The sequence below is a fragment of the Clinocottus analis genome, unplaced genomic scaffold (assembly GCF_023055335.1).
Source record: "Clinocottus analis isolate CAN_PGR_092001 unplaced genomic scaffold, fCliAna1.0.p SCAF_11, whole genome shotgun sequence".
Taxonomy (NCBI): Eukaryota; Metazoa; Chordata; class Actinopteri; order Perciformes; family Cottidae; genus Clinocottus; species Clinocottus analis.
The window spans coordinates 9,477,124-9,490,909 of record NW_027175832.1 but is presented as its reverse complement, the minus strand read 5'-3'; the positions used below and the strand labels follow the sequence as shown (position 1 = coordinate 9,490,909).

The 13,786-nt window shown below is 45.3% G+C and overlaps 1 protein-coding gene across 1 annotated transcript in view; it reads right to left on the bottom strand.

Annotated features, from left to right (window-relative positions):
- Positions 1-11,139, bottom strand: part of pappa2 (pappalysin 2) — a 65,667-nt gene extending 54,528 nt beyond the window's left edge. The window contains exons 1-4 of the mRNA XM_068571600.1: positions 10,140-11,139; positions 5,815-6,047; positions 5,110-5,340; positions 4,052-4,650 (exon numbers count right to left, since the gene is read on the bottom strand). Coding sequence (XP_068427701.1) covers positions 4,052-4,650; positions 5,110-5,340; positions 5,815-6,047; positions 10,140-11,139 — 2,063 coding nt within the window. The remainder of the gene's footprint in view (positions 1-4,051; positions 4,651-5,109; positions 5,341-5,814; positions 6,048-10,139) is intronic.
- Between the last annotated feature and the right edge of the window lie 2,647 nt (positions 11,140-13,786).

The window sequence follows — 13,786 nt, the reverse complement described above, 5'->3', positions numbered from 1 at the left end:
TCTCAAATGTTTGCAGAAACACATTTTAGTGTAGCTGAAAAATGAGAAAAATAAACAGTCGAGTCAAAGCCGAGCACGGCAGAGCAAACAGGACCGTTTTTGGTTCCCTTCTGCATCTTTACGTTCGTTGGACAGATTTGGTGCATCTCCACCATTAGTCTGGGTGAGACCAAACCTCATGATTTGGGGCCGATCACACTAGACGCAACTCTCAAAAATCGCGTCGCTAGCAAAACTATTGTTTCCCTATGGTACGCCGCGCCTTTCAGGCCTTTCAAACGCTGTGCGTCACGTTTTTCCAGAGTTTTTTTAGAAGTTAAAATATTCTCAACTTTCAAGCGCAAGGCGCGGAGTCGCACAGCTCATCACCGTCATACTCGGCCAAGGCAGCCAATCGGTGTGTGAGACAGGCTTTATTCCATCTTGTTTTCGTGTGGTGTGAACAGCGGGGAATTCAAAAGAAAATGGCAACCTCCAACAAGGCACTAATATTAGTGGTATTTCATTACGAAGAGCTTTACAATTCTAGATCAAAACACTACTCAGAAGCCCCTCGAACTGACTTCTGCTCAGCCGAAAGTACAACTGAAAGCACATGTCATCGAGACACAATTCGGGGAATAGATTACAGATTATTGTCGTACGCTTTCCTTCTTTTATTTTTTAACATGGTGAACCCAAAAACTCTGGGACCTTTTTTTGGGACCTATTTCCTCCTCCTCCTCATCCTACAACACAGCTCGGGCAAGAGCACAACGTCTGCTTGAATCCATTTTGTAAATTAAGTTTTATTGCCCGGTTGCACGCACAGGCCCGTTCCACAGGCGCACCGGTGCGATTTGCCCGGTGTGTTTTTGTAAAGACGCTTTTAAAGCATCTGCGCTTTAAAAAGTCGCATCTGGTGTGATTGGCCCCTCACTCAGTCTTTTGGTTTCACATAGGACATTAACTCCGGTCCCCGTAGTTATAGTCCTTGCATCGCCCCCTTAGAGGACCGCCTCGCTTTAAATAATACGTCTGTTGATCTAAGTGTCTAATAACGGCACGCATGTGTTTACATTGGAGTGACTTGAAAGTATGTGTCAGTATTGTGACGGCGTGGGGGGGGGGGGGGCGTCGGTATTTGGAGCCGAGTGTGTGAGAGCGAGCTTTCATATAAAGCACATACTGTGACTTTTGCTTTCAAAATCTGAAAGAAGAAGAAGAAAAAAAAGCAGAGGCCTTATTTATGGATGTCTGTCAGGCCAAAACGTTCAGAAAACCGGATCCAATCCAAAGCCATGATTTATAAAAGCATGTTCACATCAACATCAATACATTACATTGATCTCTCCAATTCCCTGTCAAGCTCAAACGGACACCAGTTATTACCCAAAGGTAAGTGTGGTGGACGTATTTTCATTTGTTCTTGTTGGAATATCCTTTCGCAATAACTATCGAATTAAGCCGAGAATAAATCACTGAGCATTTCATACAACTGAGGGCCAAAGGACCAAAATGCTGTCTGCTGTTCAGCTCTTTTCATTTGAGTCCATCTCCTCTCTGCAGGGTGGAGAGCTCCGGCTGTGCACAGGGAACATCTGACCATAACAACTACTGAACCTTTTTTTTCAGTCTGTCTCGGCGTGTCCATCCCATTGAGCTCATGACAAGACGACATAAATTACTGTTTGCTCGTGACACACTTCCTGCATATGGCCAAGCAATGAGACCACACACATGCAGGTCAACTCTATTTTTTTTCTTTTTTTTACCCATCTTTAACTGTGTCACACAGGCAACGCTTTTTTTTCCAGCAACAGCCGGTTTCGCATTCACGTGGCTGCTTGGTACAGTGCGACCACAGGCTTGGAGCCATCCAGTTTGACCTGTTGGCCGGTGAAACAGTTAGAGCTTAAGTGTCTTGCTCGAGGTCAATTTGTGCTTTGAGTAAGGAAGCTGAAGAAGCTATAAATTTCAGCTTACTTTGAGTGTTTAAAATGTTGTTCTCACGCCTCCCGCCGGCGAAACTCTGCCGGTCGTCCGCCACATGGTTTCAGAAATGCGGCGCAATACAGATTTGACATATGTTTGTCATAACCACGTATAAATGAACAATTAGCACTGGGACACAGGATTTAAAACTAGATCTAAGTATTTTTCCTTGCAGTGGAAAAAAAGGTTGGTTGCTTTTCAAGTTTGTTTCACTCTCATTACCCAACAGATTATATTTGAAGCTGTTACTTGGCCATCCGTACCAGTTTCAGACCAGAATACCAAAAGGCCTCTGTTGGTATGTGAACATTAATTCATTCAGAAGGCATTTTTCTTCCTCTGAAATCGAATTCCCCCGTGTGTCTTGCCATCTGCCAAGTGGTAACGCGTGTCTGTCCTCTATTCATAGTCCAGCAGCTACAATCCATCACGATCAGTCATTCCTGAAAAGAATGTGATGATGTGAACAGTTTGTTTGTCTTAAAGCTTGTCTCTGATCCATGGAAGCTTTCTGCCTCTCACAACTTTTACTGTCCAAAACTAATAGAATCTGAAGTTTAGGTCTTTACATCAAAGTTTATTTTTCATGATTTGGAGTCATGTTGAATGTTCATATCCGTAGCCTTAAACATGTAAAGTTGGATTTTATTACACCAATTGTATAACAGAACACCAATTCCAATTAGCAGTCAGGGGTTGGTTGTCTTGCTCAGAGACACTTTGACATGTGAACTATGGGGGGACTGGGTTTTGAACCAGCTATCTTATGGTAACTGGACAACCACTCATTCAACTATGCTCCAGCCGCTGCCACAGCCCACTTTACTCCATAAGCGATATGCTTTAGCGACATGGTTTGGGCATGAAATGATGTCAGTTGAGGTGTAATAACATATGTTGTCAATTGGAGAAAATAAATAAATGGAAGTAGTGCAGTTCCCATGTTCTGTTTAAAGCCCAGTGTAAAGCGTGTGGTTACAATTTGGATAGAGGACGGGGTCTTTAAGAGCCGTGGCCGACGACTTCACAGCGAGACTTCATGCAAGGTATTTGGAGCTCTGTGTGAGCCTGTCTGTCAGACCGAACGGAAGGCAGCAGGACTGCCCCTCGAGTTGTTTAGTAAAAATAAGTGTGTGCTTTGGCCTCTTCACCCAGCATCTCCACTTCGTATTGCTCACTCTGGAACCACTGGAGGAAAGCGAGAGCACTAATTTGTGCATGCAGCCTGTTGAGCCTGTTAATTTTGCACATCCCTAGTGAAGCACATTGACACATTCCCCTCATGGGGAGAACTGGTCTTATTAGTGGCCATTTATGCCCAGAGACCTCTCGCCTCTGGAAAAACATGTTGTCCTCAGAGGCTGATATGAATCCCCGTGGTGCTGCCCCTTCGCTGTATTTCTTCACTTTTTTTAGTTTAAATGATAAAATAGAGGCATGGGCCCTCATTTACCTCGAGAACAAATGTTCCTTACTCTCTGATATCTGCAGACTCAAATTTAATCTCGATCAATTCAGTCAAAGGAAAATTCCACAGCAATACTTCTATGAATACAACAACATTGTAATGTCACAGCCACTGTAATGTCTCTGCTGCTGAGGATTGCGGAGAAGTTAGATGTATACTGTTCCGGAAATACTTCTTACATAAATGTGTCACAATGAAACTTGCAAGGCCCTTCAGCCTTGAGTGTTGCCGATAGTGGTAGCTACTCGTTGGTTAAGGCTGCAGTGCTTAAGATAAATGAGTTGGTATCAGAAGCTTATCGCCAGGAGTTCAGGTCACTCAAAAAAGAGAAGCAGTCTCATGTAATGGGAGTGTCGTCCTCTCTGACTCTCTCTCTCACTCAGCAGGACCTCCTGCACCAGCCTTGTCCTATGCTGATTACTGAATTGTTTGGACCTGACAAAAAACAGGATTTTGTGTTGGAGATCAATGTGTGGCCTCCCTTTTTGTTGCCAGCCGTGAGCCAGGTGGTAACACTGTGAATAATGTCTTCCTTTCCTAATCAGTTTTTAATTCTTGGTGAAATAAACTGGTATGTGTCGCGACATGACTTTTGGCTCTTAACCTCACCTTTCAGGGGACTCAGGATCGAAGCACGTCTTGAAGACGTCGGTGACCTCCGGGTCACAGCAGTCTCCATCATCGTAGTCATAGTGTATGCTGTTGCACTCCATGTTACAAACTCCATCCTGCCTCTTCCAGTTGTAGCAGGGTCCCAGTCTAAGGCAGTCCCCGCCGTCGTGGCCTGTTCTCGGGTGGTCGCACTCCGGGTCACATTGGCGGTTCCCAATCTTCCCAATTCGACAGTTGCTGAGGATAAACCGCCGTCGGAAGCTAGAGTTTCTGGCAGTGTGCACGCTCAGATCCAGGGTGATGTTGTAGGGGCGAAAGGCCTCGGTTATAGCCTGGTGCTGGAGCTGGATCTGAGTTTCGGAAACGGTGGGGTTCCCACCGTCATCATCTGAGAGGTTGACAACCCGGTAGCGAACCTGCTTGGCGCCGCGGAGATGCCAGTTGTTGTTGTAGCCAAAGATGATGTCAGTGTTATCGCAGGGTGTGAGGCCGCAGAGTGGCGGCAGGAACAAGGACACAAGTTCTTGTTTGGGGACGGGAGTGGTGACGACGGTCGGATGGAGGCCAACTTTGTATGGCGTCCATAGCTCCTTCACCTCAAAGTTGAAAGCAAAAAAATATTTCAGTTAATTTAAATACTACAGCAAACCAATTTCCATATATATTGATTAAACAACTAATGGTAATGGTAAAAAACAACAACATTATTTTACCATAATAATGGACCTGTACTTGTAAAGCGCTTTTCTAGTCTTCCACTCAAAGCGCTTTAACACTACACGACATCATTCACCCACTGATGGGAGGAGCTACCATGCAAGGTGCCACATTAGTTTAATCAACCATTCAAACACCGTGGGAGCAATTTTAGGGTTAAGTGTCTTGCTCAAGGACACATCAACATAGGCTCGAGGAGACGGGGATCAAACCGCCGATCCTCTGACTGAAGGACGACGCTGCTCACCACTGAGCCACAGTCGCCCCAATGCTGATTCATATGAAAATATGCAAATACTAAACAACTGAAAGGGTAAAAATGAAATATAGTCCAGTACCTTAGTGAAGTCGGCCCACATCGCCAAGAGTGGCTCGCCTTTTTTGTCATTAAAAAGTGGCCGCTGCAGCAGCTCCCTGTGAGAGCGAGCGTAGCCCCACAAGGCCACACCCCCTATGTAGCCCCTGAAGCTGTGTCCCTGATCCGATTGGTTACTGCCAAGGAAGAGCGTTCTGCACGTCTTCATGAAGGGACTGTAGAGATCCCCCGCCTGGACACTGCTCTCTCCCACCTGGGAGGGAGGGGGGCCGAGAAGTGGAGTGTTACGAGCGAGATGAATGATCGATGGTCCAACCAATAGACAATTTCCTTAATTCATTGGACTTTTAGTCTGCCAGGGTTTTCAAGCTGATGTTCTGGCGATATCATCTGTTTGTCGACTAAATTAAACTAAACTATAAACTATTCCCCTGAGTGCTCTGACTCTAACAGGTGTCATCCTCATATGACTGCATGATGAAGAAATTAAGCAGTATCATTTTCGCAATAAAGCTGATTCGACAAAACCATGCCAACTCAAGCTCCATCAACTAGTGTTTTCCAAAGCTTTCAGCCACATCATACAGTCTTCATCAGATGTGTGAAAGACCCAGAGGAAGCCAGTGAGTGGACCTTGAGTTGGAATTGCTTTGTCGAGATACCACCTTTTGTGTTTTGGTTCCAACTCAACCGTACTGTGAACCAAACCTCTGCCAAAACCACACACCTTAGCGCCGTCGACGTACAGGCTCATGTTGTGGCCGTTGTACGTGGCCATCAGGTGAGTCCAGGCGTTGGCTCGGTACCGCTGGTTGCTATAGACGGTGGTGGATGTTAAGGCCCGGTCTGTGCGCAGTGTAAAGTAGAAGCGCGCGTCTTTGGCGCCGGCAGGGTCTGCGGTGCGGATGCCCACCGACCAGCCCTTCTCGCTCAGTGAATGGGAACAGTTGTCAAATACACCTATGGAAAAGGGGTAATGGGAGGAAAGAACAATATTCACTTGGAATTCAATTAAGGAAAAACCTGCAAACGTTTATCTTGCAGAGTCAAGCGACAGCAAATTTACAAAGGATCCATTGCCCCCGAGAAGCCATGGGGCAACACAAAAAAAAGAGGCATGGCAAGGCCGACGCACACAGATGGAGAGACTGGAGAATAGACAGAGACGGCGGGAGAGAACCGAGAGGGGAAGAAGGACGTAGGAGGTATTTTACTCAGCCAAGGCATGGCCCTGATGTTTCCATCTGCCTTTTGCAACCGACACACAGATCCACATCTGCTCCCCAGATGTGTAACACTGGGACAGCAAGGGGTCAGGGAACCCCTTCCCCCTCCTAAAGCGTTGGATGGGCTCGTGCATGTGTACGTGTTTACACACGGTGTGCAAAGTGGACAACTGCCGCTTTTACTTCGGTGCCAAAAGGTGCTACATTTTGCACTTATTTAAAAGTAAATCATTAACAACACCGGGTGGGCTTTGGTTGAATCTAACTTGATTTGAGCGCACATTTTCTACTTCATGCATTAGCAGATGGCTGTGATGAACCAGAAGTGCCAAAGAAGTGACAGCATTTAGTTTGTAACAGGAAACAATAAGGCTTCATGGGAAATGTGGTCGTTATGTTGTGAGATATTTGCACTACCACACGGAGTTTAATGTCTTAAAGCTGCATTTCATTTTTGCTGTTGTTTGTTGTTTGGGGTCATGAGCCCGAAAACACAACATTGACCTAATATCCCTGTCATATGTTGAGAAACAATTGCCTACTTTACACATACTTTAAACCACAAAGTTCTGTGCCAGATAACCCAAGCAGTGAGATGAAAGACAAAAGGCTGCCATGTTCATATACAAATATTGATTGGCACCGCTTTAAAAAGGTGCCAACCAAGTGTATGCTTTTGCTATTGCATGTTATTTCAATCCTATGGCCTTCATGGCTTCACCTGGATAAATTTAATATGCAATCCTAATCTTTTTTTTTTGTCCTCGCACATGTCATACACTTATGCTGCGTTCACACCAACCGCACATGTAAAGTCAATGCACGTACATTTCCGCTGGGCGGCGCAAATAATTCGCCTTATTCTGCCTCCGCCATTGCTGAATCGAACCGCCTGAAGTAGTGCTGGTAGCGGCTGTCATTCACACGCTGTTGTGGGATTACGGATAATATTATGAACGCAGACACAATGGAGTTTTTTCTGGCGTATGTGGAATTTACACAACAAGTATAAAGCAGAACTAGTAATTAGTTAAGGAGATAAGACACAGAGGTCAGAGTCGCAAATATTCTCTGTTAACGCAGCATTAGCTTAATAAAGTCGCTATGGTTTTTCTTGTCACCAGTTTTGTGTGTTGGAACAAATAAAAATGACAACCTTTAGGGACACAATTCACAACAGGCCCTCATCTCTAAACCGCGTTAACAAACAGCTATCTATAAGTGCTGTTAGCGCTGTTTGCAGCGATTTTTGCTGCACGTTGAGAGCCGTGGAGAGGCTATAGAAATGCTCCAAAATCTACTGTGCACTTTTAAATTAAAGACGACCCAACAGCATGTTTTTGGGAATGACCAGACAATTTATTATACATATATTTTTTTAGTTAACTCAAAGACATTACATTTTAAAAAGGCCTGTTTTTTAACACACACGACACATTTAAACTCAAAAGCAGACAACAATGGGGTATATGGTCTATAAGGACTTTTTTAATCACTATCCTAAATTTTATAATCAAATCCAGTTTCATGACCCAAGTCATTGACTTTCTCTGTTTTCAACATGTCCTTTTAGCCTTGTACAGTCCTGCACATGTTGCATTTGCCAAAAACCGATAAATTGGCCATTATTGGTCAGTGTGATGACGTGACTGTACGTGGCAGCATACAGTCACGTAACAATGAAAGCACACGACGTACAAACAAATAGATTTCATTCAGATAATCAATCACCATTAGTCGTCAAACCGATGTCAATGTCACGTCTAGCAGAGACAATGGGAGTTTGTCTTTCACTGTATTTGTCAAGATTCCTTTAGGGATGCTACAAAGAGAAAAGGCTCATGCTGCAAAATGCTGTCCTTCACATAAGGAAGCAATGAGGGGGGATCTTTGATCAGAGTAAATGTGAGCGGACGCAACAGTTTGTGGTCTCGCCTCACTATCTGGAAAGCTGCACTGTACTGCGCTTTTTTAATCCTCTTTGATTTGCTTGACGTAGATGTTATTTTGTCAAGAACGTGCAGCTTTTCATTTTACTCGCGACCCACAGGTGAGCCGAAGTCTGTGTCCAGATAGCTTTATCTAGACACAGACTCTATATAGATTCTGGTGGAAAAGATTGGCTTAATCTTCTAATATCATCTCTGTTTATATATTTTGTATCACTTAAGTCTGTTGCGCAAAATGTTAGCATCTGTCAGCTAATATGAACTTGGAGACGCCAAGGACAGCTTGACCACAAGAATCTCTGTGCACGCTGGCATTGTGCTTCAAATCTCTGGTAAACACAAGGAGAAGAAGAAGAAAAAGAAGAAAAAATGTTTTATTGCGATAACAAGTTGATGATATTGTTATTCCAATTCAATTTCCCAGACATCTTAAAAAGGTATTGTTTCGTCCACCCTATAGTCCAAACCCCAAACACGTTTACAATCATTAATACAAAACAATCAAATTAAAAAGTCAAATAAGACTGAGCAAATTCTCACATTTGAGGAGCTGAAACCAGAGAATGTTTGGTGATTTATCTCGATAACGGACCGAAACTGGTTAGTGATTAATTTTCTGCTAATCAAGCAATTAATCATCTACATATCTCAGCGCTCATAGTGTCATCACGTATCCCTGACCACTGTGATTTCCCGCCAACACTGTCACCGTGTCTGCCGCAGAAACAAAGACAGAATAATAAAATCCCTGAATGAACTCAGTTTGACCTCTGTCATAAAAAATTATAAAAAAAGCAGCCTCCTCGAGACGAGCGTCTTTCTTGAAAACCATTTCACACAAACCTCACACGGCCCGGGAGATTGCTGTTAAAAAGGGCCAAACCAAACACCATTAGGGTTACTAGACAAAGTATAGCTGTCAGAAGCTATTTGCAACGACATACATACATACACACATACACATGTACACACGCACATACATACATACATACATACATACATACATACATACATACATACATACATACATACATACATACAGCAGCAGGAGCAGGAAAGAGGAAGGCAACAAATGGGCTAGAGACTTATCGGTTGTAGAGCAATTAAAGAGACCAACTAATGCTGGAAAGGCATGTCAACCAACAGGAGGACACGTGTGTGTGTGTGTGTGTGTGTGTGTGTGTGTGTGTGTGTGTATGTGTGTGTGTGTGTGTGTGTGTGTGTGTGTGTATATATATATATATATATATATATATATATATATATATATATATATATATATATATATATATATATAAACAATCGATTGTTGATGAACAACATTAACAATCACAGACTTGAAGAGTGTGTGGCCATGAGAAAGAGAGAGAGAGAGAGAGAGAGAGAGAGAGAGAGAGAGAGAGAGAGAGAGAGAGAGAGAGAGAGAGAGAGAAAACAACTTCTTGTACCTGTACTACAAAGGGCTGTCAGAGACACTTCTGTGAAATTATTATTCCATGTACACAGTGGTGGAAGAAGTCTTTACCTTCACTTACAGAAAGCAAAAGTTATCATCACACTGTAAACAAAACTTCTGCATCCAAAGCTACTTATGTAAAAGTTGTATAAGCAATATGTAGTTACTTACTGCATCGCTTATTCTATATTTGTCTTTACTGCCGCAGGTGTACGGCAGTAGAATTTAATTTCAGTTCATCGGAATACGTGTTTTTTTATTGGACAGGAAGTGTACGATAAGTTTTTATCTGAATTGTACATTGTGGTGGAGTAAAAAAGTACAGCATAACACCTCTGACATGTAGCGGATAAAGTTGCATAAAGTACATTCATTATTATGTATTGATAATAAAGATAACTAGCTCCCGTCGTTCACCCACCTGCGATAATGGCCGGGTTGCTCTGCCCTCCCTCGGGCTTCACCCACAGCTCCAGGCTGAACTTGGCCCTCGGCAGCTCCACGCCCGCGGCCGACTTCACCTTCAGCTGCTCCCGACGCCCGCCGAAGTACAAGGCGGTCATCCAGGAAGGGGGCACACTGGGCACGGGACTCCCCCAAGGAGAGAAGCTGCCGACGGGCGGACTCGCGGGCGGTTCCGCCTCCCCCAACTCCCCGGAGTAGTCCTCGGTACTGTCCTCCGGGGTCATGGCAGTCGAGGGCGTCTGGTCTCCATCTCCCTGCCGCAGCCTGGAGAGGACCTGGAGCGCGGTTGTGTCGGTCTTGCTGTCTGGAGAAACTTTCTCCCAGCTGGAGTTGCCGTCCTCCTCGTAAGGAAACTTCCCCCCGAGGCTGCGGGTGAACCTGGAGCGGGAGGCGCGTGCGGACTTCGCACGGCCGGAGGAGGAGACCGATTGCCCGGCTTCTTCGGGCAAAGACACTCCGGGCTTCTGTGTGGTGCGTTCACCGACACTATTAAACCCTCTCTTGCTGTCAGCGGAGGGTTTCCCGAAGAGCTCCGCGGGCAACCTCGCATACCCGCCCCCCGCTCCCACCGCCGCAGCCTCCGAGTCGCCCCAGCCTCGCTTCTCCTCCCCCGCGGGAGCGACCCGGCGCAGCCCGGCGTCGAACCTGCACCCTCCCGGACAAACGGCGGGAGCGCTCTCACCAGCGTACAGCTCTCTCCGGCTCGTGCGCGTCCTCGGACGGGCCGCTTGAGGGCGGTGTTGGGACGGGGAGAGGGAAAGGGAGCGCGGCTGCCGCCGGGACCTCCACGCGCCGGAGACGGTGCAGGGTTCACCTGCTTGACTGGAGAGCTCGCGGTCCGCCCGCCGGGCCATGGCGCGTTTGTACCGGCGGAGCGCATCGGAGCGAACCGGGCTAAGCAGCCACGTGTTGGTGATGAGGACGAGGAAGACGGCCAGTAGTCTGATCAACAACATTGTCTCAAGCCCGGGAAGTTTTTGGTGGGGTTTTGTTGAAGATAAGGTGTACGTGGAGAGGGGGGGAATTGAGCTCTTAAAAGTATGCCTCTGGCTTCCAGGTCAGCAGCAGGAGGTCTCACACCAGTTTTTAGACCTGTTTGCGCACATTTACAAAGCCATAAAACCACGTCTGTTTTTTTGGCTGCTTTTTTTTGCGGGAAACGGGGAGGATGAGGGGGGTAAAATAAATGTATTTTGTTAAAGAAAATTAGGAGAGTAAATCCAAACATAAACGATCAGTGCATTCCAAAGGGGATCAAAATAACAAAGAGGATGTAACACTCAAAGTTCCTCACGTGGAACTTAATGCATAGACCCAGGCTCTTGCTGTATGTTTAGTTTCGGGCCGAACCGGACCGTTCTACCGTCCGCAAAATTTCTGCAGCATATGTCACTGTGTTTCCATCTAGGTAGCAGTAGTAAATACACTATTTTTAAAACTGAGATAAACAGACACCGGATAATTTTATTACTAAGGCAGTGCACCTCCCCTTATTAAAAAAAAAGATGCAGACTTGAATAAATCAGGTGAATTCACTCCATGCTGACTTTGCGCAAACCCTTCTAGTCTAGTTGTACCTGACCCACAGCGGCAGCATCACTTAGTGAGTCTCGGTTCCAAAACAAATATGGCTGCAAGGTAGTAATATTACACATATATAAAAATCGTAAATCAAAAGTCCCTCCGGAGGCGAACTGAAGTGGACAGCCCTACTTGTTGAGCGGACAACAGGAGCTCTGCTGACATGTATCTCGGAGGGAGGACACGCAGGAATATTAGTCCATTACAATTATACAAATAAACAAAATAAAATAAAAATCACGGTTTCGGTGTCCGCCGGCGTGTCAGCTCTTCTCTTCGGGTCTTTGTTGTTGGTGTTGTTGTTGTTGTGCGTCCGTGTGTGCGCGCTTCAGAAGAGTGACTTGCTCCGCTCTTCTGCACCGGCCCATGCAGTAGTAGTAATATCCTCCTCCATTCACTCCTCCACCTCTCTCTCTCTCTCTCTCTCTCTCTCTCTCTCTCTCTCTCTCTCTCTCTCTCTCTCCTCTCTCTCTCCCTCTTTCTCTCTCCCTATTTCTCATGGAGTCCAAAGGGGTTTTTTCATGACCAGGGAGCCCCTGCCCCTGCCCTGACATCACCGGTAGGGGAAGTGTGGTGGATGTGGTGGAGGAGGAGGAGGAGGAGGAGGAGGAGGAGGGGGAGGAGGAGGAGGAGAAGGAGGAGGAGGAGGGGACGTCCCTCCCTTTGCCTCACACTTGTGTTTTACAAGGGAAATCCTCTCCCTTCCTGGACTGGAAAGAGGTTGTAAATGTCTTTTTTATTTTTTTATTTTTACTGTTTGTCCTCATCTCATCCATCCATGGAGGAAGAGAAGAGTTCAAACCCTAAAAGTTGCAACAACACAATAGTGCACACAAAAAACAACGTAATTATAAAATAATAATACACAAATAACAGAGTTCAAGTTAAAATATAAGTGCTTTTTACTTGAGATGCTTTGAATGCATCATTTTGATACTATTGGTGCACTTTGACTCTTTTTTCCTTGCAATAGAATATTCCCATAATGCAGTGGAGATATACCCACTAACTGGCAAAACATGTTGTATACATAATATTGTGAGTTGTGTGAGTATCAAAAGTACTTTGTGTGCATTTTTTTTCCTCAATACAGTTATTAGATTACTTATATAATACGTGTTGTGGCCGCTTTACCACGTGCACTCTGTAGCTTAAACGTCTTACAGTTCATGTGTAACACACAACGTGAAAGAAGTACCATATTTAGGACCGTAAAGGACAAACACTTCAGTAGAACACATCATACTTAAATACCCAGTTACTCTCATAACATATCATTATTTTTGTTGTGCAGTTTGACAAAACAAAGACTCTAGATTTTCTTATTGTCCTGGACGTGATAAGGTGACTGCATTGCACGACGACGACCTTTGCTGTTTTGTCTCTCCTGGGGCCGAATTGTGTGTTTGTGTTGCTGGTAAACGTATAGATTCATCATTCGACTTGTGAAACAATACCTTGCAATTGAAAAAAAAAGGAAACTTTTTGGCAACTTGTGCCGTCCCCTTCCTAACTCATAAGACAGGTGAGCTCACACCCAGAAACCCGCATCTTAGTCGCGATGCCCTCTCTGCGCAGCTGTTACCCCACAGCTCCTGTAGACGCTGCCCCCTTCTCCTCCCCTCACACCTCCAGATTTCTTTTTTTTGTCAAGCTCAATTTGCAAACAGAGCCCTGGCTCTGAGGCAGAAGATGGGGATGGAGAGGAGGAGGAGGAGGAGGAAGAGGAGGAGGAGGAGGAGGAGGCCGCTGGCAGTTATGGCAGAGGCCCCCCAAAGGGGGCAAAAAAAAAAACGGTTCCTAAAGAGTGGGAGGCAGGAATTCCACAATCTCAGCCTGCTGGACTGAGGGATCTGCTTGCTAAACATTCAACTTTTTCCTGCTGCCGAGATGCCCTTTGAAATCCAGCTGCAACTGTGTAGGGGAAAAAAAGAAAGAAAGAAACAAGAAAAATAGGAGGGATGGGTTTTAGAGAAAGCAACTTAAAAAAAGAGGGAAGGAGGGAAGGAAAGGATGAAGAAG